At 48.8% G+C, this 25,382-nt stretch overlaps 1 protein-coding gene across 1 annotated transcript in view; it reads right to left on the bottom strand.

The window, feature by feature from the left end:
* The window catches only part of adgra2 (adhesion G protein-coupled receptor A2), a 175,458-nt gene extending 156,161 nt beyond the window's left edge, over positions 1-19,297 (bottom strand). Inside the window, exon 1 of the mRNA XM_059960283.1 lies at positions 18,543-19,297. Within this exon, the coding sequence (XP_059816266.1) occupies positions 18,543-18,751 (209 nt within the window). The 5' untranslated portion in view covers positions 18,752-19,297. The remainder of the gene's footprint in view (positions 1-18,542) is intronic.
* Between the last annotated feature and the right edge of the window lie 6,085 nt (positions 19,298-25,382).

Genomic DNA, 25,382 nt, shown 5'->3' on the forward strand with positions numbered 1-25,382 from the left:
TTAATCCCACACCCAAATCGATGTCCTCTGATGCTGTTTGAGGTGTAAACTTGGCCTTGGGACACTGGACAATTGCCTGTTCATCTTCAAATAAAACTGTGGATATCTTAATGTAATTAATGGGTTTAATGTGTCATCAGAAAACCACTCCTCCCACAGTGTGACTCTCCCTCAGTACCACCCCGTTCTTTACAAAACTATAAAAGCTTACTTACACAACAAATACATGTAACGTGCTGTAAGGGTTCACTGCTATGTAATGGTTTCTCTGTAGCAGCAATGTTTGGGGTTATGGGGAGATAACCAGATTGTTGATACACATTAGCCAATCAGGATTTTGTTGCCCTGTCTTGTGGTTCTGGAAGCAGTTGTTTTCACGGTTTTTTTGTGGAAGGAGAGGGAGAGATGAAGACAGAAGGCGCAAACGGAGAAATCTGGTAGGTCACCGGATGGGGTGGACTCTGAGCGCAGGTCTGAAGGAGGAGATCAATGGGGGAAGACGGACTACTGAAACAGTGTGAGCTCCAACTATCGTGCACAGACTGTTTAATAAGATTGGCGCCCTTTTCTCTTTGTTTTTCCTCTACTAACCATATAGTCAAAGTAAGGGTTATAAAGCTTAACTGTTTAATTGTGTACTGTTTGTCATTTCGGGGAACTGATTTGTAACGGGGACTCTTCACTCAGCATCCACTCAAACGAGATTTCTTAAGTTTGGCCGGGCCATGGGGGGGTTATCACCTCCTAGATTAAGCGGCTAGAAGAAGTGAGAGTTACATACACAAAGTACAAATATTCAAACGAGACAGTGAATAAATTCAAATTATAGTATGATTTTTACTGTCTATGAAACAATTAATTCCCTGGGGTGGCCACCACTCCCAGAAATCCCCCACTGTACCCATTGTAACCTCATGCTCCCTCTCCAAGGACAGTTGAGCACAAATATTTCATCTAGGTGCCCATACACAAGGAGTGCGGGGCTGAAGTGTAACCAGAACCTGAGCAGCAGCCCTTTCAGACACTGCAACCTCTCACACTCCATAGAAGTGTAGTACACCGACTCCTCCCGGCCACAGAACGGACAGGTGGATGGGGTGGCAGTGAATCTGCTGTGCAGTACTGCCCGATGCAGCGCCTTCCACCCCCCCCCCCCACCCCCAGGTCCCCAGTGTAGAGAGGAAGGACCTCTGCATAAAGAGACTTCCACTGGGGACCTCCTCTGCTGCCAGACGGTAAAACAGACGGTCAAGGTGAGTCTGGTCGGCAGATGAAGGCAAGGAAGTGAAAAGTGTGCAAGAGCAGCCCGTACAAGAAACGCTTTCGAGCGGTACAACGGGCATCCCCGTGAGATGACTCACTTTTTGTGGGACCCTCTCCCGTGTGGTGTCCCAAGGACTGGGTCCGACAAGTACTTCCGATCCATTAGGTGGTGGTGCAGTCAGAACCCCTCCACTTCCCCGAATCCCCCCGATACCCACAGTAATAGGATCAGAACCAGACCCCTCACGGCCAGAGGCCAACCCCACCCACATGGGAGAACCCTGTCTGGATGAGACTAGATCCCATACCTTCCACAGGCCTTGGTAAACTGAGGCAAGTCCCTCAGAGGGGCAATGCTGATGCTGTCCACTGGGGGCCACACGCTCTCCCGCAGGCAGTGTCCCCAGCGGAGAAAGTGCATCATCAGCACATCCCATCTTGGGGGGTGGTCACTGCACAGGTATTTCTGCAGGGTCCTGAGGCGGAGAGCCGCCAATGACTGACCACCCACCATGATCGGAAGACTCAGGACCACAGCAGAGACCCAATGCCTCCTATTACCTCAGCAGAAGTGCACCAGCCTCTTCTGGGCCCTGGATATAAGTAGTGTTAGGAACTAAAGTAATCATCAAATACCATATCACTGAGGCAACCAGCTAATTTATAACTAATGCCCTTCCTCGGTATAAGATCACATGAAGGAGGCCCAGGCAGAGTCCCACTGAGCAGAGATCTTTGTCTCCAAGTCCCACCAGTTTGCCAGACAAGCCTCCTCCGTCGAGCTCGGGTAGACCCCCAAGAAGAGGAGGAGCACGGTGCTCCCCGCAAAGGGACTCAACCCCTCGGCCGGGAGTCCACCTGCCACTGACCCACCGAGAGGCCTGCACTCTACTTCCAGCTGACCCTTGCAGAGGACAAACTGAGAAGCCCAGCTGGCAGTCAGTCAACCGGGTCGGTGACCGTGAGGAAGACGTCATCGGTGTCAGCCGAAAGGATGACCTCCCTGTCTGGTTCACGGAGAAGGCACAGTAATGGCTCTGCGCAAACCAAATACAATTGTCCCGACATGGGGAACCGCTGATGCACAAAAGCACAAATGCACTCCCAAAGCACAAGTGGGCTGTCAAGGACCCGGTAACCTTAACAAGGCACTGCAAAGCAGATGAATGTGGCCTGAACCTGAACTCTCCCATAAAGGCACTCATGGTCCACCTTGTCAAATGTCTTCTCCTGGTCAAGGAAGAGGAAGGCTATTGACAGACCAGCATCTCGGCACAGGCAGATCAGTTCCCGGACAAGGTGCATATTGTCCTGGATCAACTGCCCCGGGACTGCGTAGGACTGGTCAGGGTGGACGACTTGAACCAGCATGGAGCCCAGTCGATTGGACATTGTCCAGGCAAAGATCTTGTACTCCGCATTGAGGAGCGATATTGGGCGCCAATTCCACAGGCAACGGAGATCCCCCCTCCTTCTGTGGCAGCAGGGCTACAAATGCTGTGCATCAAGAGAGGGTCATCTCGCCCATCACCATGCTCTCACCCAGTACCCCTGCATAATCAGCCCCTCGGCGGTCCCAGAAAGCTCAGAGAAATTCAACAATCAACCCATCTGCTCCTGGGGACCTCTCTGCAGCTGGTTGAGGGCACTGGTCAGCTCCACCAAAGACAGCGGTGCATCAAGCTGCCAGCACCTCCAATGCTGACCCCCGGCAAGTCCCCCCACAGACCCCTGCGTGCACCCTCATTGTACGGGTCCCGACAGAAGAGAGCCCTGTAAAAGGAATGGACTTCCACAACAATTCTCGCTGGATCTGTGACGGAGGAGCCATCCTCTACCAGCATCTCCATGAGATGATTGCAGACGTCCCTCCCCTTCTCAAGAGAGTAGGAGAAGGGCGAGGCGTGGTCCAGATCCTGCAGCATCTGGACCCGCGACCTCACGTAATCGCCTCGGGACCTCTCAAGCTGCAGGTGCCTCAGTGCCTCCTCCTTCCTCTGGTTTCATCCCAGAGGGGTTGGTCTCCATGAGTCGGCCCCAGCTGGGACTCTGAGTCAATCAGCTCCTTCTGGAGCCGATCGATCCCGGACATCCGCCACTTGGTTGAGCCACGCGCATATTCCAGGCAGAACAGTCAGATGTCAGCCTTGCCCACGTCCCACCAGAGCCTCAGGGAGGGGAAGGGAAACTCCCCTGCTCCTCCTGTCAGGTCTTCCAGCACTACCAGAACGAATCCTGAAACTGCCCGTCCTCCGGCAACCGGTTGTTGAAATGCCAGTACGCGGACCCCACCCGTGCGGGCGGCAGATTCAGCCCCGCTTACACCAGATGGTGCTCCGAGCTCGGAGGCAGCCAACACCCAGGACACGTGCGTCCTGGAGTTGTAGAGTTGATCGATCCACAAGCTCCCACCGCCTCCTCGAGAAAGCACAGAGGTCAGGGTGAAGGCTCCGCCAGACAGCAACCAAGTCCGAGGACACGGCCAACTCTAGTAACTTCCTCACTGATGCTCAGCTACTCTGAGGACCATGTGACCCCTCTCCTCGAGGGTGCAGTTGATATCACCCCCAGGATAACACACTTGCTACGATCTCTGGACCCCAGCAACGCAGACCCCTCTCGGAACAGGTGCGACTACATCGGGCCGGGCTCAGGGGCGTACATATTTACCAAATGCATTGGTACGCCATCCTGACGCGTGGTGAGGTGAAACAGACGGCCTGGCATGAGTTCTTGAACCTTCACCACCTCAGGCGGGGAAAAAGGTGTCAACAAGATGCCCACCTTGCTGGAAGTGGAGCTGAGGTGGCTCATGTGGACCACACCCCCCCCCCCCCCACACCATTCCAGGAGCCACGTGGATTCGTCTCCTGGAACAGTGCCGGTTTCCTGCAGGGAGCTCACCACTATCTCCCCTCCTGGAGGACAGAGAGATGATGGAATCTGCAGTGAGCCACCCTACCACCATTGATGTTAAGGGTCATGACTTAACTTCATGACACATCTTATTGAGACCCCTCACCAGAGCCCCGGGAGAAGGAGCAGAGCTCTCCTTCGAGCCCTCTCCCATCTTTGCCCTACAACCCCTCTCCAGGGGTCTCTCCAACTGACGCCGCTCCTTACGGGTCACCTCAGCTCCCCTCCCCCTCTTTTGGAGGATCGTGCAGATCAACTGAACGACCCCTCCCAGGCCTGACTAGTGATCAGTGGCCAACTGGGCCTTGAAAGGCTTCCTTCAGTATTCCCTCACAAACTGCTGGAACTCTTCCACAGAGACCGGCTGTGATTCGGTGCTGGGGTCAAGGAAGTCTGCCATCCAGGCTTAAAAGAGTCCCCCTCTTTCCCCTCACTGGTCCAGAGCTCTCATCACCCTGCAGGCAGTCATCAGCTATCCCTGACATGACCAGCTCTCTCTTCTCTGTGGTTCTAATGGGAGAACTCCCTCCCCCGATGGATAGGCACTACCCCATCCCCAGTATCAGTGAGCTCTCTGAGCTCCTCTGAGCCCTCTGAGCCCCACAACCTCTACATCCAGAATTCCTCCCACACCTTTGTCACCCTTCTTGAAGGAGAGTCCCCTCCCTCCTGACCCCTTGGGATACACTCCCTCTGTCTGGCCGCAGAGGATGGTGATTCCGGGTTACTCCAGTTTCCCTCACGGACTACACGATCCTCAGCAGGACACGGCCTCAAACGAGGCAACATTCTGGGAGAGCAATCACACTGTTGACCTGGTACCCACTGGTGACCCCATTGCACAGGGCTTTGCCCCTCCCCAGGGAATACGTGCTCTGAGTGCACAGTCTCAACTGAAGGCAAGTCTGCCTCCCCAAACGGCCCCTCTATAGAGGCACCACTCACCAGCCCAGTGGATGCCTGTTCAGAAGATGTCTCCCCAGCAGAGAGCCCCTGCACAACAGAGGTATCCTCCAGCTCTGGGGGAGTATAATCCGCACATATGGTCTTTACTGGGGGTAAATCCTCTTCCTCCTCCTGAGGTTCCTGATCCCCAGTCTCAGGGGACATATCCCTCTGCCGTTTCTGGCCGCAGATATGCTGAGGCACACTGACCTCCATTACAGAGGATTCCTCAGCCTCTGGCACTACCTCCCCTCCGCTGACTTCCCCAGGCTCTTGCTGGATTTCAGGAGCCACGAGACCCTCCGGGTTTGATTCAACGGCAACAGTCAGCTCTTTCTCTGGGGGAGAAGCCTTCAGATGCTTTTTCCTCTTTTTCACCTTCCTGTCCATCACCTGAACCCACCTCTCACCCCGTGATCAACTGCAACTTCCACAGCCAGTGGGATGGGGGGGGGGAGGGTAACGGGGGAAGAGGGACAGCCAGAGGGGGGTCAACACAGAAAAGACCAGCGGTATCACCCTGTGCCTCCGAGGCAGAGTTGGCCGCCCGACGGTTCGGGCAATTCTTCCGAATATGCCCAAACTCCTCACAGGCATGGCACCTCAGGCAACCTGTAACCCACAGCCCACAGAGTAAAGCCCCTCAAAATAACCCTGAAGCCACACCTCGGCACCCCTACCCCACTCCAGCTGCATAAGCAAACAGTACTGAAATGAGAATAGGAGCCCTGTACCCTATCGGGGTTAATTTTGAATGCACCTTGCCAAAGGAGTGCAGAGAGGGGAAGAGAGCCTTGTCAGGGATATGGGGGTGGACATTTGAGAGTATTGGGCCAACATTGGCTCCACCTGCATAAAAACCCTTCCCACCCTTAACCCCTGACTCAGGGCCAAAAACACACCCCGCGGTGACATCAAATAGAAAGTAGTCTCCCGTTTAAAACTGCGACCGCAACAACGCCCTTGTGGCCTCCAACTGTCTCCGCCATGGCCTTTATGATAGCGAGCGTTCCAACCGACTGAGGTAGGCACAGTACACTGCTCAGCTTTCTTTAGAGACAGTAGTTTAAACGGGTAGCCCTCTTCGTCGGCTGCGACTCCCGACCCAACAGCCTCTGCATAGAACTTCAGTCCAGAGCTGTACCCCACCATGATGCAGTTTGAATTCAGAAGTTCAACACCGCCACTGGGATTCTACACAGTCTACACCCAGCAGAACACCAACAAACAGTCAAAAAGCAACAGGTCAGAGAGGATTCCGGATGGGACTGGAGGGGAAAAAGGGGTGGATAGGCAGGGAAGTCCACGCGGTGTTGAAAACCCCAGCACCATCTGTGCAGCAGCCATGAACAATGAAAGCTTTTCCTGGCCGGTCCGCTGTTCCTCTGTCCGCTCCAAACTCCCCTTCACCCAGTTGCCCTGGGCTAGGCACTCCAAACGGGAGGGGTTTTCCGCTGTTACAAACGGAATAAATCTGTCCCAGCTCCCAGCAAAGTCAGACTCGAACTGGCAATCTGCCAGCCACACCCACACACAGATCGAAAACTTCACCAAACAGAATCCTTCCAGCCAAGGAAACTGTTTCAGTCTGCTGCCAAGGCGATATTCCACACTCCCAAAGTGCTCTGATGGTCCCCAAAACTGTTCTTTGGCAATTTTACAGCAAATGTTCAACTTTAGGAGAGGGAGCTCCGACAGTGTGACCCTAACTCAGGACCACCCCTCCCACAGTGTGACACTTCCTCAGTACCACCCCTCCCACAGTGCGACCCTCACTCAGTACCACCCCTCCCACAGTGTGATACTCCCTGTGTACCACCCCTCCCACAGTGTGACCTCCCTCAGTACCACCCCTCCCACAGTGTGACCCTCACTCAGTACCACCCCCCCTACACTGTGACCCTCACGTAGTACCGCCCCTCCCACAGTGTGAAACTCCCTCAGTACCACCCCTCACACAGTGTGAACCTCCCTCAGTACCACCCCTCCCACAGTGTGACCCTCACTCAGTATAACACCCCTCCCACAGTGTGGCCCTCACTCAGTTTAACAACCCTCCCACAGTGTGAAACTCCCTCAGTACTGCCCCTCCCACAGTGTGAAACTCCCTCAGTACCGCCCCTGCCACAGTGTGACCCTCCCTCAGCACCACCCCTCCCACAGTGACCCTCACTCAGTACCGCACCTCCCACAGTGTGTCCCTCCCTCAGTACCACCCCTCCCACAGTGTGTCCCTCCCTCAGTACCACCCCTCCCACAGTGTGAACCTCTCTCAGTACCGCACCTCCCACAGTGTGAACCTCCCTCAGTACCACCCCTCCGTGTGACCCTCACTCAGTATAACACCCCTCCCACAGTGTGACCCTCACTCAGTACCACCCCTCCCACAGCGTGACCCTCACTCAGTACCACCCCTCCCACAGTGTGAAACTCCCTCAGTACCACCCCTCCCACAGTGTGAAACTCCCTCAGTACCACCCCTGCCACAGTGTGACACTCACTCAGTATAACACCCCTCCCACAGTGTGACCCTCCCTCAGCACCACCCCTCCCACAGTGTGACCCTCCCTCAGTACCACCCCTCCCACAGTGTGTCCCTCCCTCAGTACCACCCTTCCCATAGTGTGTCCCTCCCTCAGTACCACCCTTCCCACAGTGTGAACCTCCCTCAGTACCACCCCTCCCACAGTGTGAACCTCCCTCAGTACCGCCCCTCCCGTAGTGTGTCCCTCACTCAGTACCGCCCCCCCCAGTACCACTCCTCCCACAGTGTCACCTTCCACAGTGTGACCCTCCCTCAATACCTCCCCTCCCACAGTGTGACTCTCCCTCAGTACCACCCCTCCCATAGTGTGACCCTCCCTCAATACCACCCCTCCCACAGTGTGACTCTCCCTCAATACCACCCCTCCCAAAGTGTGACCCTCCCTCAATACCACCCCTCCCACAGTGTGACTCTCCCTCAATACCACCCCTCCCAAAGTGTGACCCTCCCTCAATACCACCCCTCCCACAGTGTGACTCTCCCTCAATACCACCCCTCCCAAAGTGTGACCCTCCCTCAATACCACCCCTCCCACAGTGTGACTCTCCCTCAATACCACCCCTCCCAAAGTGTGACCCTCCCTCAATACCCCCCTCCCACAGTGTGACTCTCCCTCAGTACTGCCCCTCCCATAGTGTGACCCCCCCCTCTGTACCACCCCTCCCACAGTGTGACCTCCCTCAGTACTGACCCTCCCACAGTGTGACCTCCCTCAGTACTGACCCTCCCACAGTGTGACCCTCCCTCAATACCACCCCTCCCACAGTGTGACTCTCCCTCAATACCCCCCTCCCACAGTGTGACCTCCCTCAGTACTGACCCTCCCATAGTGTGACCCTCCCTCAGTACTGACCCATGACACAATTACACCAGAGAAGTCTAGACGTGTTTGCTGGTCAATGGTTGAACCGTAAGTTGTTGACTCAGAGTGAGAGTATTCCCCACCATCTGCACCTCACCTCCACCAAATGCAAAAATACCAGACATGAGTAGTCAGTGAGCCCACCAGGAACTGACACATCTCTTCAATCAGACCTACTCAGGGGACCTTTACAGAGTCTACACTGAAACCGCAAACTAACTCTTCCCTTTACACACACCCAACATCCGCCCATGGCTGACACTTGCTGTTTGCCTTATTAGAATCACGTGGCAACGCAGAGGATCCCCAGCCCATGCTGCTGGACCAGATCCTTAAAACTGTTCATCATTCCCACATTTTGCCCTAGATACCTCCAAGTTTTCCCACCCTAAACCACTAAACTTCCCCTGTGAGAGCTTCTCAAATCTGCTCCCAGATCTCACCAACTCAATCTGGAAAATATCTTCCTTCCGCTCTGTACCTCCCTGTTATTACTACAATGAAGAGTAAAAACTGCTCAACCCACACTGGCACGAGCTCAGCAGACTTCAAGGACATGTATATACAGAAAGGTGCAAGAAAAAGGGCCCAGAATACACTGAAGGATCCCACCCATTCTGCTCATCTTACAGTTATACAGTTACGGAGTCAGCCCTTCGAGCTGTGACGTCCCAAAAACCCTCCTCCACCCTGATTAACCAGAGTCTAATCACAGGACAATTTACAATGACAAATTAACCGATCTGGTAAGTCTTTGTACCATGGGAGGAAACCAGAGCACCCGAAGAAACTCCATACATTTCACATACAGAGCTGGATTTGAACTCTGAGCTGTAGCAGTATCGCACTAACTGCTACAGCACCGTGGCGCCCACACGCACATGGGAGCTTCTCCCAGTCCCATCAGGGAATGGGTTACATACCATCCACAGCAAGACAACTAGACTCAGAAACAGGCACTACCCTCAAAACTGTCAGGCTGATCAACAACTCCATCCACTAACCCACCTCTCCACCCAGCCCCTACCATCACCCCAGACACATCACCCAGTGCTGCTTTATCTACATAACAATCCGTCTGTGTATGCAAAAGTTACTTCTTTATTGTGTTTATATTGGATCCGGAGTAACATTTATTTCTTTTGCCTTTGATGTTTTTATGTAGTCTTTTAGCCCAATGAGTCGTGCTACCCAGCAACCCACCGATTTAACTCTCGCCTAATCACTGGACAATTTACAATGACCAAATAACCTACTAACTGGTGCATCTTTGGACTGTGGGAGGAAACCAATGTGTTCACGGGGAGAACCTTCAAACTCCTTACAGACGGCTCCGGAATGTCCCAAGCTGTAACAGTGCCACACTAACTGCTACGTTAAACAGCTTTACACTCGTTACTGAAGAATGACCATAAACAATCTTGAATCTATCTCAAAACCACCCTTCTTACCATTACCCCTTACCAATTTCATTTTCACTTGGATCACCTCTTTTAAATCTCCCCTTAAATTCATCAGCAACAAGGACGTTTCCATCTTCCAAAATTTTCCTCATTTCAGAAAATATTCCAGACCTTTGAGTTCTACCAAAGCCTTGAGATGTCTCTAAAATTGGTTTCACTACTGACATCCTGGCAGTGACAATTAAAGCAGTTCTCTATTTCTACATCACTATATTTAAATAACCTACCCAGAATGTACAGCCAGAGGGTGGCCATTCAGTCCCACCCGATGCATGACAGCCCTCTGCAAATTTCCAACAGGTCACAAAGGTTTCATAAGAGTGGACAGCAAAGTTTATCAGTCAATCTTTCAATGCTTGGCAAGACCAAAAAAGGGAAAGGGAATGGAGGGTAGAAATGACTGTAGAGTTGAAAGAGAGTGTGTGTGTGTTCGCGTGTGCACAGGTGGGTGAGAGGCAGTCAAGGAACCTTTGACACCCTTACTAAAAAAGACCCTATTAACCTCCACTTTCAGTACACCCAACAACTGGCCTCCAACAGCTGTCTGTGGCAATGAATTCCACAGATTCACCAACCTCTGGCTAAAGAAATTCATTCTCATCTCTGCTAAAGAATGCCCCTCTATTCTGAGGCTGCTCCCTTTCATCTGAGATTGGAAACATCCTCTCCACATTCACTCTCTCTAGGCCTTTCAATTTTCGATCCATCCCTGATTCTTTTAAACTCCAGTGAGTACAGGCCCAGAGGTATCGAACTCTCTTCATACATTAATCAGCATCCTGCTTTTTCCCTTTCCAATATGGTTAATCATAGACAATACAAAGTGGAGAATGTGTTTTGGATATTAAACTGAGGTCTTGTCTACCACTACTCGTCTCAGGAAAATAACTGCAAATAACTATAACCACCTCCCTATCTCCACCCTCTCCAACACCCTCCTCCCTTCCTCAGTGTGTTTCCCATGCTGATCCGTCTCTCTAATAACTTCCCCCATTGGCTTTTGGATGAATAGGGTGGTGGGGGGAAGAGGTGTGTGGCAAGCAGTCACCTTATGTGATGAATAAATAATACTGACTGTACGGTTATTTACCCTGTCTGTCTCAGTGCACTCACCCTGCCATAATGGGCCCTTGGCTTTGTCACATCCCAGAATATGCAGGTACAGAAGGGTGTGATGGTACGTCGCTGTCCCCACCTCCTGGGATCCCTCCCACCTTCTTTCATTCCCATCATGGGCACTAGCCACCCCACCATCTAGATCTAGGTCTTCAAAATGTGATACAAGGTCAGGGAGGAGCTACAGAAGCCTGAAGAGGTGTAAGGTAAGGGAAACAAGTAGGGTACTTATGGAAACTGATGATTAAAGAAGAGGAGGAAGTACTGGCACTTCTAAAGAATATAAAAGTGGATAAATCTCCGGATCCTGACAGGATATTCCCTAGGACCTTGAGGGAGGTTAGTGTAGAAATAGCAGGGGCTCTGACAAAAATATTTCAAATGTCATTAGAAACGGGGATGGTGCCGGAGGATTGGCGTATTGCTCACATGGTTCCATTGTTTAAAAAGGGTTCTAAGAGTAAACTTAGCAATTATTGGCCTGTAAGTTTGACATCAGTCATGGGTAAATTAACGGAAAGTATTCTTAGAGATGGTATATATAATTATCTGGATAGACAGGATCTGATTAGGAACAGTCAACATGGATTTATGCGTGGAAGGTCATGTTTGACAAATCTTATTGAATTTTTTGAAGAGGTTACTAGGAAAGTTGATGAGGGTAAAGCAGTGGATGTTGTCTATATGGACTTCAGTAAGGCCTTTGACAAGGTTCCACACAGAAGGTTAGTTTAATATTGAAGTAGTAAAATGGACTCAACAGTGGCTGGATGAGAGATGCCAGAGAGTAGTGGTGGATAACTGTTTGTAAGGTTGGAGGCCGGTGACTAGTGGTGTGCCTCAAGGATCTGTATTGAGTTCAATGTTGTTTGTCATATACATTAATGATCTGGATGATGGGGTGGTAAATTGGATTAGTAAGTATGCAGATGATACTAAGATAGGTGGCGTTGTGGATAATGAAGTAAGTTTTCAAAGCTTGCAGAAAGATTTAGGCCAGTTAGAAGACTGAGCTGAAAGATGGCAGATGGAGTTTAATGCTGATAAGTGTGAGGTGCTACATTTTGGTAGGACTAATCAAAATAGGACATACATGGTAAATGGTAGGGCATTGAGGAATGCAGTAGAACAGTGTGATCTAGGAATAATGGTGCATTGTTCCCTGAAGGTGGAATCTCATGTGGATAGGGTGGTGAAGAAAGCTTTTGGTATACTGGCCTTTATAAATCAGAGCATTGAGTATAGGAGTTGGGATGTAATGTTAAAATTGTACAAGGCCAAATTTGGAGTATTGTGTACAGTTCTGGTCACCGAATTATAGGAAAGATGTCAACAAAGAAGAGAGAGTGCAGAGGAGATTTACTAGAATTTTCCCTGGAGTTCAGCACCTAAGTTACAGAGATAGGTTGAACAAGTTAGGTCTTTATTCTTTGGAGTGTAGAAGGTTGAGGAGGGACTTGAAAGAGGAATTTAAAATTATAAGGGGGATAGATAGAGTTGACGTGGATAGGCTTTTTCCATTGAGAGTAGGGGAGATTCTTGACATGAGTTAAGAGTTGAGGGGCAAAAGTTTAGGGGTAACACGAGGGGGAACTTCTTTACTCAGAGAGTGGTAGCTGTGTGGAATGAGCTTTCAGTAGAAGTGGTACAGGCAGGTTCGATTTTGTCATTAAAAAAAATTGGATAGGTATATGGACAGGAAAGGAATGGAGGGTTATGGGCTGAGTGCAGGTAGGTGGGACTAGGTGAGAGTAAGCGTTTGGCACGGACTAGAAAGGGCGAGATGGCCTGTTTCCATGCTGTAATTGTTATATGACATACAGTCAGCGATTCTGGAGCAGCTTCTTCCTCTCTTGCCATCCAATTTCTGAATGGACATTGAACCGATGAACACTATCTCACTACTTTTTTATTTCCTATTTTTGCACTATTTATTTAATTTAGATATACCTACTGTAACACGTGTTTTTTCTATTATGTATTGTAATGTACTGCTGCCTCAAAAGCAACTCATTTCATAGCTTAGATGGGACCTTGGTCAGCACAGTCAGGATGGGCCGAATGGGCTGTTTCTGTACTATAATACTTAAAGACCAATTCCTCCACACTCAACCACACCAACTCCAGCAACTCCTCCAACTCATCTTATGGGCGGCATGGTAGTGTGACCCTTAGTCTAATACAGGGGGTCCCAAACTGGACTCCACAAACCCATATTTGGTAGGGGTCCACAGCATAAAAAAAGGTTGGGAACCCCTGGTCCTGTTTAAGATGGGGCTACCAAAGAGAGACAGCTTACTGGTAAATCATACAGTAAGAGATTGGACTAAAAACATTACTTTTAACATCCTTCGTGAAGCAAATTGTGGTGAACTATCACCGCAGACAGGGAGGAGGCTGGTTTGGGGGATGAGCCATGCTGGGGCATTGTGAGGCACAATGTGTTTGAGCTGGGGAAGCAGAAGGACTTTGTATCACTGCCAGAAATGGAGTGAGTGATTTGGTGAGGAGTCAATGCGGAAGAGTTTCGATGCCTGTCCACCTAACCAGGGTGCGATGCTGGATCGCTCCATGCACCGATCAAGAACGGCTTCAGGCAGGGAGGCCCGGGTGTATCACGGCACCAGATCTAGGTCCTAGAACTACTCAGTGTGTGGACAATCGGTGCAGGGTTTTGGTCTTTTTTAAAATTGCTTTGTAGCTGCCTGTAAGCAGACAGATCTCAAGGTATACAATTTATACATTCTTTGATAATAAAAGCGCTCTCAATCTTTAACGCTATTACAGGGTGCAGCTGTAGGATCATGGTTCGATTCTGTCTGCGGGAAGTTTGAATGTTCGCTCTGTGATCGTATGGTCTCTCCAGGTATACTGGCTTCCTCCCGCATTCCAACGTCATACAGGTTAGGGTTAGTGAGGTTAGAGTTAGTCAGCATGTAATGTTAATGCTGGTGGCATGGCAAGAGTTTCAGGCTGCTCAGCACAAATTTTTGCTGATTTGATTTGATGCAAACGACACATCTTGCTGTATGTTTTGATATCCATGTGAAAAATAAAGCTAAAGCTAATCTTTATCATCGCTCTTCTGGGTGGCGGGGCATGTCTCTACCAAAGGAGGTGTAAGGTGCGCCTAGTCTCCACTAGCCTGCAGGTCACCCTCGGGCAAGGTGTAGCACCTGCTTAGCCGCCCCCCCCCCCCCCCCGCCGCCCGATCAGGGTCATGTGAATGCATAGGAGCAGCTGGACGTATCACAAGACCTGGTTATGCAACCACTGATGCCAAGCAGACTAGCTCTTAAGTGTATTGATAATGGTTGAGGTAAGGACACTGTCCAGAAGAAGGCAACGGTAAACCACTCCTGCAGAAAAATTTGCCGACAGCAATCAGGGTTATGGAAAAACCATGATCGCTCATGTCATACAACACGGCAGACAACGAACAAACTTGTTAATCACCCCTCCGCCTCCCTGCTTGCCTGCTGTTCATTTCCACTCCAGTCACACCTATATTTCACAAGTTAGTATCTTCAATTCCTTTCTCAAGACATTATTACCCACTCGACGCAAACAAGAACAGCTGACAATAAGCTCTGAGCAACACACAAAATGTTGGAGAAACTCAGCAGGTCAGGCAGCATCTGTGGAGGAAAATAAACAGCAAATGTTTCTGGCCAAGACCCTTCATCGAAACTCCAACCTCATCCTAATGAAGAGTCTTGGCCTAAACATCAACTGTTTATTCCCCTGTTCATGTGTCCATTCAGAAGCTGATAGAACATAAGACATAGGAGCAGAATTAGGCCATTTGGCCATTCGAGTCTGCTCTGCCATTTCATCACAGCTGATCCAATTTTCCTCTCAACCTCAATCACCTGCCTTCTCCCAGTATCCCTTCGTGCCGTGACCAATCAGAAATCTATCAACCTCTGCCTTAAATATACATAAAGACTTGGCTTCCACGATGCCCGTGGCAAGAAATTCCAGGTTCACCACTCTCTGGCTAAAGGAATTCCTCCTCATCTCCATTCTAAAAGGATGCCCCTCCATTCTGAGGCTGTGTCCTCTGGTCTTAGACTCTCCCACCACAGGAGACATCCTCTTCACATCTACTCTATCAAGCCCTTTCACCATTCTGTTGGTTTCAATGAGTCACCGGTTATTCTTCTGAGTTCTAGTGATTACAGGCCCAGGACCACCAAAGGTTCTTCATATGACAAGCATTCAATCCTGGAATCATTTTCGTGAACCTCCTTTAAACCATCTCCAGTTTCTAAGATAAGCAGCCGAAATCTGCACACAATACTCCAAGTGAAGCCTCACCAGTGCTTTAAAAGGATTCAACATTGCGTCCTTGCATTTATATTCTAGGCCTCTTTAAATGAATGCTAATATTGCATTTGACTTTCTCACCACAGACACAACCTGCAAATTAACCTTTAAGGAATCCTGCACAAGGACTTCCAAGTCCCTTTGTGCCTCTATTTTTTGTATTTTCTCCCCATTTCCTTTCATTTCTTCCACCAAAGTGCATGGCCATACACTTCTCAATACTGTATTCCATCTGTCATTTCTTTGCCCATTCTCCTAATCTGTCCAAGTTCTTCTGTAGCCTCTCTACTTCCTCAAAACTACCTGCCCCTCCACTTATCTTCATATTATCTGCAAACTTTAGAACAAAGCCATCAATTCCATCATCCAAATCATTGACGTATTATGTAAAAGAATCAGTCCAAAACATAGACCCTTGTGGTACACTACTAGTCAACAGCAGACAACCAGAACAGGCTCCCTTTATTCCCACTCTTTGCCTCCTACCAATCAACCACTGTTTATCCATGCTAGAATCTTCCCTGTAATACCATAAGCTTTGTGTGTGACATTGTCAAAGGCCTTCTGAAAATTCAACTACACAACATCAACTGATTCTCTTTTTTCTATCCTGCTTGTTATTTCTTCGAAGAACTCCAACAGATTTGTCAGGCAAGATTTTCCCTTGAAGAAACCATGCTAACTATGGCCTATTTTATCATGTGCCACCAAGTACCCTGAGACCTCACCTTAATAATCAACTCCAACAGCTTTCCAACCACTGAGGTCAGACTAACTGGACTCTAATTTCCTTTCTCCCGTCTCTTCCCCTTCTTGAAGAGAGGAGTGACATTTGCAATTTTCCAGTTTTCTGGAACCATTCCAGTATCTGGTAATTCTTGAAAAATCATTAATAATGCCTCCACAATTCTTCAGCCACCTCTTTCAGAACCCTAGGGTGTACACCGTCTGGTCCAGGTGATTTATCTACCTTCAGACCTAATCATTTACCAGTTATGGTAACTTCACACACTTCATGACCACTGACAGCTGAAACTTCCACCATACTGCTAATGTCTTCCACAGTGAAGACCCATGGAAAATACTTATTCAGTTCATCAGGCACTTTGTTGTCCCCCAGTATGATCTCTCCAGCACTGTTTTCCAGCGGTCTGATATCCACTCTCACCTCTCTTTTACCCTTCATGTATCTAAAGAAATGTTTGGGATCCTCTTTAATATTATTGAGTACCTTAGTTTCATATTCCTTCTTTCTTTCCTTAATGGTTTTTAGATAGATAAGATAAATAGATGCTTTATTGATCCCAAAGGAAATTACAGTGTCACAGTAGCGTTACAAATGCACAGGCATACAAAAAGTAAGAAAGATGAAAACAATAAGTTACCTCAGTCTAACAGGAGGGGGTCATCATTTCCCCGGCTATAGGTTGACTCATTATAGAGCCTAACGGCCAAGGGTAAGAATGATCTCACACAGCACTCTTTGGAGCAACACAGTTGTTCTTCAGTTGGTTTTTAAAAGTTTCACAATCCTCTAACTTCCCATGAGTTTATGTTCTATTATACATCTTCTCTCTGTTAGTTATGTTTACTTTGACCTCTCTTGCAAGCGACAGTTGTGTCATCTTTCCTTTAAGATACTTCTTCCTCTTTAGGACGTGTCTATCCTGTGCATTCCAAATTGCTTCCACCTATTTTTGCTCTACCATCATCCCTACCAGTGATAGTTTCCAATCAATTCTGGCCAACTCCTCTCCCATGCCTCTGCAATTTTCTTTGCTCCACTGTAATACCAATACATCTGACTTTAGCTTCTCCTTGTCAAATTTCAGGGTGAATTTGATCATATTGTGATCACTTGCCTCCCAAGGGTTCTTTTGCCTTAAGCTCTCTAATCAATTCTGGTTCATGGCACCACACCCAGTTCAGAATAGCTGATTGCCTAGTGGGCTCAACCACGAGCCATTTCACGGGCACCCAAATAGGCAACTGATATCACCCACGTTCTTATGCCTGCTTGTGCATCCCATCAGAAACCAATATCACCCATGTTCTCCCTTCTGCTCACGTATTCCTTCCGAAAACAGCTTCATCTGCTCACGTATCCGTTGCCAAACCAGTATCACAAATGTACTCACAGTTTCCAACGATTCACCAACAGCCAAGATAACAATTAACTTGCGATTTTTACTGGGCTTCAGTTTCCCCTTATAGTCTCCATCATGGTCTGGGGCAGGTACGAGGTAGTGATTGGGGGACACAGGGGGCGGGTACGAAGTTGTGACGGTAGGAACAGGCTGAAGATAGTGAGAGCTGGGAGGTATATGACAGGGGTTCGGGGAGATAATGACAGGAGCGTGGGGTAACAATGGACAGTGATGGGGGATGAGGGGTTGACAGAGTGAATACAGGAGGGTTAAGAGGTTAATTATAGGGAGGTGAAGGGGCTGATGATGGAGTGGGGGTGATAACAGGTATGGGAGTGTGAGTGATTATGGAAGGATTGAAGGGTTAGGGGGTTTGGGAGGATGATGGCATTTAAGCAGGGGTGGGGGCAGGAAAGTGAAGTGCCAAGTGGTAGGGTGGTGACTAGGGGTCAAAGGTGAGGGGGAATTGGATTAATTACGTTGTGCGAGCAGATAACAGAGAGATAGGGGTTGAGGAGATGACGGCGGAGTAATGGAGGGGCCATGGTGGCAGGGCTGGGGTACAGTTGGGACAATCGTGAGGGTGTTGTGGTGACAGGTGAGGGGGTGAAGGGAACGAACGGGATGGGGTGGGTAGTGATGGGTACAGTGGCGTGGGTGGGGTTACGAGGAATGGGACTTGTAATGGATGCGATGCTTGGGAAGTCGGAAATGAGAATGGGGTTTGGAGAGCGGGTGCAGTGGTGTATGTGGGGGTGGTGATGGGGTTAATAGAGACACGGTGTCGGCAGGGGGTGAAGTCTGGGGTGGAGGTTGATGAAGACGGGCTGTTGACCGGTGAGGGGATGGGGTGGGGAGAAAAGGTTCATTGTGGGGGTGCTGTGTCGGGTGAGGGGTTTAATAGTGTGGGTGTCTCGGCTCAGTACTTGCGTTAACCGGGGTTAGGAGACACTTACAGATGCACGGTCCTGTTGGGGAGGAGGTTGCTGTCCGGGACCTCCACTAACTCCTGCTTGCTACACACCACCTTCCTCCGGAGCTGGGGGCCGCCGTGCGCCTTACTCCGCTCTTGCAGACACACACAAGTATTGGTGAGCAGATCCGGGCAGCCGCCCGTCCGACCAGCGAGCGAGAGCAACAACGCCGCGGCGAGCACACGGACCATGGTGAATTCCTCAGAACGACCCCATCATCTCCGCCCCCAACACTCGGCAAAACCGGGGGGATGGGGGGGGGGGGGGGGCGAAGACACAGAAACTTGTAAAACTCTCCTCCCTCCTTCACAAAGTTCCTGCGAGTCCAGAAGTGGCTTGCAGCATGTTCCAGCCGCTCTCCTCGCATCGGGACATGACCCGTTCTCCTGACGTTTCCGTGTGCCCGGGTTTTCCCGTCCCGTTAGTTTCCTCCACTTCGCATCTAGCCGGAGTTAGCCAGCTGAAAACCGCCGCATTTTTTACATTCCCTCTCTCTCTGTATCCTTTCTCCAGCAATTAAGATGCATTTAAACACAGGCGGACTGCGCTCTCAAACAGACCCGCCAGGCACGACCACTAAACCGTGTCTCCCCGCTGCCCCAGCGCCTGCATACACGGTTCTGCGAGATTCGGACCTGCCAGACTCTCCGCAGGACTCGGCTACTCTGTCGAGGAGCGAGTTCCTCAGTCAGTCCCACATCCGAAAGCGAACAGTGGAGAGAAAACTACACACACTCCTCCGGGTCCTAACGCCACCCGGCTTCTCTCTATCTTACAGATTCAATATTGTTTAAAGGCATTTACAGTAGACAAGAGTACAGATAAGTGTTACTCCGGAAAAACACACACACAATAAGATGAAGAACGCAATAATTAAAATTACAATAAATATAAATACTTAAGATCGCTTATGTAGACTGATTGCATGCCCATAAAGTGATGCTAGGCACAGGAGTGTCTTACATAACGGGACAGACAGGAATGATATGGCGGCGGTGCGTTACTGGATGAAGGGTCTCAGCCCGAAACATAGACTGCTCTTTTCCATAGCTGCTGCCTGGCCTGGCGAGTTCCTCCAGCATTTTGTGTGTTGCTAGTGGGTGGCGGTGTTGATCAACCTTACTACTTGGGGAAAGTTTTTGAGTCTGGTGGTCCTGGTGTGGACACTTTGTAGCCTTCTCCCTAATAGGGTGGGATATATCAGTCCATGAGCAGGGTGGGTTGGATCCTTCTCGATGTTACTGGCTCTCTGTGTATATGTTCTAGACAGAGGGTTGGCACTTTTAACGACCTGTTGTAGAGCCACCCTGTCCACATTTCCAGAGCCAACGACACTGCTGGGAGAGCTCAGCGGGTCACGGAGCATCTACGGTGGGGACTGAGCAGACATGTAAACAACTTCCTTCTATTTGTACAACCTCACAAGGGCTTCATCACTTTTACTTGTGGGGCTGGAGGGATCTGAAAATAGATTCTTGGTCAATTACTGATCTCAAATCTGAGATTGATAGATTTTTTAAGTGGTATGGCAGGAAGTTCATAGCCACGGGGTCATAGAGCACTGCAGCACCAAAACAAGCCCTTCAGCTCATCTAAGCCATTCAAAACTGTTCTTCTTCCTAGTCCCATCAACCTGCACCCATACCACAGCCCTCCCTACCACTCCCATCCCTGTACCTATCCAAAGTTCTCTAAAACTTTGCAATCAAACCCATAGCCACTGGTTGTGCTGGCAACTCATTCCACAATCTCACAACCCTCCGAGCGAAGAAGCTCCCCCCTCAGGTTGCCCTTAAACATTTTACTTTTCACCCTTAACCCAGGAGCTCTAGTTCTGGTCTCACTCAACCTCAGTGAGAAAAGCCTGCTTGCAGTTACACTATCCATACTCTCAGAATTTTTATTATCAAATCTCCCCTCATTCTTCTGTGCTCCAGGGAATGAAGTCCTAACCTGTCCGAACTTTCCCTGTAACTCAAGCCCTGAAGCTGCAGAGGGTTTGTGCAATTAGATCACAGAGCAGCCCGATTCTATAACGAGCACAGGCCCACAAGTGCTGGAATCTGGAATTTTATTGAATGTGGGATTGGGTTGATGAGCTGAATGTCCTCATATTGTCTTCATAATGTCCTCATAACTGAATTCTTGCACCTCTCTGCTTCCTTTGTGATCTCCAGGATCCAAAGAGAAGGGATTTTGTATGTAACTCCAGCCCTACTGTGATAGACCAGAACTTGCCGTGCAGTGCAGCTGTGATTCCAGGAGACTCACCACCATCCTCTACTGTCACTCTGATGGTCGGATTCACCCTGCTCAGATTCCCATGTACTTATCGAAACCGACAGTGAAATACATTTTTAATTATATTAACTTATTTATGGTAATACTCTGGTTTATATGTTGTGTGGGTACACCGTGGTGCGGAGGTTGTAGATATGTACAGTCAAATGACAATAAACGTGAACTTGAATTAAGTTTGAACTTGAGTTGTTTGCATTGACAACCAACACAACCTAAGGGTATGCGGAGGGACAGCCTGCAAGTGTCACCACATTCCAGCATCGATATCTCATGTCCACAATGTTCAACAGAACAACCCCAGAACACAACAAGCAACAAAACCATGTGGTGGCACAGTATCATAGTGGTTAGCACGCTTTACAGTGCCAGCGACCTGGGTTCAATTCCCGCCTCTGTCTGTAAGGAGTCTGTACATTCTCCCCCTTGACTGCACGAGATTCCTCCGGGTGCCTCAGCTTCCTCCCACAGTCTACAAACATAACAATTGGTAGATTAATGGTCATTGTAAATTGTCCCGTGATGAGGCTAGAGTTAAATCGGGGTCGCTGGGTAGCACAGCTCAAAGGGCTAGAAGGGCCAATTCTGCCCGGTATCTCAATCAATCAATAAAACAACAGCAGCAAAAGGCGTCTTTCTTCCCCACCAACACGCAAACACAGTCCTCTAACCTCACTCTTTACGGCTTAAAGATATAACATCACTCTCAAGAAGACCAACACCATGAAGGACGTCTGCCTGGCAGCCCAGTGTTCATGGCATCTACAACTGTCATTACCTGCCCATCATGCTGACACAAGTCCATTACTTCTCCTCAACCATAACTCTACAGCCAAGTACGACAAGGTCGGAGGGCACAGGAAAACTCCACCTCTTGCTGGCTGCTGTCTAACTAGCACACCATCCTTGCTTAGATCATAGAACATTACAGCACAGTACAGGCCCTTCAGCCCACAATGTTGTGCTGACATTTTAACCTATTCCAAGATCAATCTAACACTTCCCTTCCACATTGCCCTCCAGTTTTCTTTCCTTTGTGTATCTATTGAAGTCTCTCAAATGTCCCTAACATATCGGCCTTTACCACCACCCCTGGCAGCATGTTCCATACTCTCACTGTAAAAAATCCTACCTATAACATCGCCCCCTCCTTATATTTTCCTCCAATTGAAAGAGAAAAGCCATAGCTTACTCAACCTTTCCTCATAAATCATACATGATAATTCATCCTGGTAAGTCTCCTCTGCACCCCCTCTAAAGCTTCCACATCCTTCATACAATGAGGCAAAGAGATCTGAACACAATTCTCCAAGTGTTGTCAAAATAAGTTTTAAAGAGCTTCAAAATTGCCTTCCATTTCTTGAACTCAGTCCCTTGACTAATGAACGTCAACCTGCCACAAGCTTTCTTAACAACCCTATTAATTTTGAGGGGTCTATGGACATTGACTCCAAGATCCCTGTTCCTCCACACTACTAAGAATTCTGCATTTAACCCTGTATTCTGCTTTCAAATTCAAACCTCCAAAGTGAATCACTTCAAATTTTTCCAAACTGAACTCCATCAGTTACTTTTCAGCCCAGCTCTGCATCTTATTACTGTCCTGTTGTAATCTACAATAATCTTCAACACTATCCACAACTCCATCAACCTTCTGAAGCAGGGATTCCTAATCTTTTTTATGCCATAGACCCCTACCACTAACTGAGGGACTAAAGGGACAAATCAGTGCAGCAGTTCCACACTGGTGAAGGTTCTAACTTTTGGAGATGCTCTTCAGTCTAATGCATGTGGGTAATCTAGTAAACAACAGTGTGACATACTGAGGGTGGCTGAGATTTCATAAGCGCCATATTCCAACTAAAACTGCGTGCCTTCTTAAAAGCTATTTAGAAAAAAATGTCCTGCCAGTTTTCACCTCTTGACCATCCTCACTACCCACAGATGGTCATAAACACAAGAAATTCTGTAGATGCTCGAAATCCACAGCAACACACACAATATGCTGGAGGAATTCAGCTGGTCAGGCAGCATCTACAGAGGAGAATAAACTACTGACATTTTGGGCTGAGGCACTTCATCTGATCTGGAAAAGGGGAAAGAAGGGGGAGGAGTACAAGCTGCCAGGAGATCGGTGAGACCAGGTGAGTTACAGGTGAAGTGAGAAGCTGGGAGGTGATAGCTGGAAGAGGAAAGGGCTGAAGAAGAAGGAATGCGATAGGACAGGACAGTGGACCATGAGAAAGGGAAGGAGGAGGGGCACCAGAGGTGAGAAGAGGTGAACCAGAATGGAAAATGGACAAAAAGAGAAGGGGAACTGGGAGAAATTGACATTCATGCCTTCAGTTTGGAGGCTACTCAGACAGAATATGAGCTGTTGCCCCTCCAACCTGAGAATGGCCTCATTGTGGCAGTAGAGGAGACAATGGACCAACGTGTAGGAATGGGAATGAGCAACGGAGTTAAAGATCGTTGGCAAGGGTGAAAACCTGCCTGCTGTGGATGAAACGATTAACCAACAGTTGATCATCTCCTTGCTGTTGGCGGGAGCTAAGTCTGAACCACAATTACTGCATTCAGTCTGACAACTAAACCACGCACTGGCTTCAAAGCCAGTATGCCAGTGCAAGTCCTTCCCCCTCTTTTCACTTTGAACCTCTTTCCCAAGGACTGGGAGCCGCGCAGCTCTCCCTCCCCACCTCTTCCCTTCCTTTTTTCAACTCCCAAGCCTGGGTTATATCTGTCGTTGACCAGCCCAGTGGGTAGCTTGTGCATGAGTGTATTGGTTGTTCTGAGAGCAGTCATGTGCATCAGAGAAAGGTTCTGTTTTCCTAACTGCTGCCATCAACTCAAATCTGAAACACAAGTCATAAATTATGAGAGTTTTATGCAACGTAAAGCACATCTGTAAAACATTTCCTTCAATCCTCCTGCCCAATCGTGGTGTTAACTTCAATAAATCACAGGAGAAACATTCCCTGCTATTCACAAAGGGCCTTTCAAAAACCAGGCAAGCGACAATTCCAATTGCTGCCCTACAGTCTCCTTGTGCATCCTCAAACTTTGGTGTGCCAAAGCACGTGAGTGATTCTGAAGATGTGTTTGTCTTCATGTACAAGAACATCAAAGCCAAGAAATTGGAATGGGAGGAGACCATTCAGCCCCTCGGTCCTGATCTGCTCCTCATCAAGATCACAACTGATCTAGCTCAAACACCATCACCCCACATCCCAACTTTAAAGCCAGAAATCTACCAATCTGTTTACAATGAGGCTCTGGGTTAGATACGCACCCTACTCCAAGCTCCTTACTGAGTTCTACACTCCTCAACCAGAGGAAATGTGTTCCCAGTATCCACTACAACACAAACAAAAAAACCGGAGGAACTCAGCAGGTCAGGCAGCATCAGTGGAGGGGGATAAACAGTCAATGTTTTGGGCTGAGACATTTCATCAGGACTTGGCCCTAGATGTCAACTAGTTATCCTCCTCCATTGATGCTGTCTGACTTGCTGACTTCCTCCAGCATCTTGTGGGTGTTGTTCAAGATTTCTCGCACCTGCAGAATTGCTTGTGTTTATGCCCTGCATCCACTGCTCAACTCTGTAAGGATGTATTACAACATTTGTACATGCCTGTCGTGTCCGTGTGCATGTGCTTTCTGTTTGTGCACATGCATGTGCAGGAATATTTAAGACCATAAGGTACAAGAGCAGAATTAGGTCATTTGGCCCATTGAGTATGCTCCTCCATTTCAACAAGGCTGATTCATTTTTCCTCTCAGCTCCGATCTCCTGCCTTCACCCTGTACCCCTTCATGCCCTAACCAGTCAACCTCTATCTTAAATATACATAAAGACTTGGCCTCCACAGCCGCCTGTGTCAGAGGTCAAACATGCAGCCAAGTACATACTCTCTTACACACAAGTACAACTTAGGAACCTTTCCCAACCCCAATACCTTCTTCCAAGCCCATACAGTAAGAACAATATCACATTATTGTTTGTGGGAGCTTGTGGGGCAGCACGGTAGCTCAGCAGTTAGCTTGATGCTTTACAGTGCTAGCCCTGGGGTTCAATTCCCACTACTGTCTATAAGGAGATTGTATATTCTCCCTGTACCCACATGGGTTTCATCTGGCTGCTCCAGTTTCCTACCACATTCCAAAGATGAACAGGTTGGGGTTAGTGAGCTGTGGGCCTGCTATTTGGCGCTGGAAACATGGCAACACTTGTGGGCTGCCCTCAGCACATCCTCAGCCTGTGAAGGTCGTTGACAACACATTTCACTGTATCTTTCGATGTACGTGTGAGAAACAAAGAACAAACTAACTCATCTGTGCATAAATGGACTCGATCCAGAACAGGAACATTTTGAAATACCACACTCTCTGCATCCTCCACTTTCATTTCCTTGCCTCCATCTTCTTGAGCACTGCCGTCCATGTGGTAATGTTGATCAGGGAGTTCCAGCACCTGGACCAGGCAGTGACACACTCAGTCCTCAAGACATGTGTAACATAGCT

This window comes from Hypanus sabinus, chromosome 1 (genome assembly GCF_030144855.1).
Source record: "Hypanus sabinus isolate sHypSab1 chromosome 1, sHypSab1.hap1, whole genome shotgun sequence".
Classification (NCBI taxonomy): domain Eukaryota; kingdom Metazoa; phylum Chordata; class Chondrichthyes; order Myliobatiformes; family Dasyatidae; genus Hypanus; species Hypanus sabinus.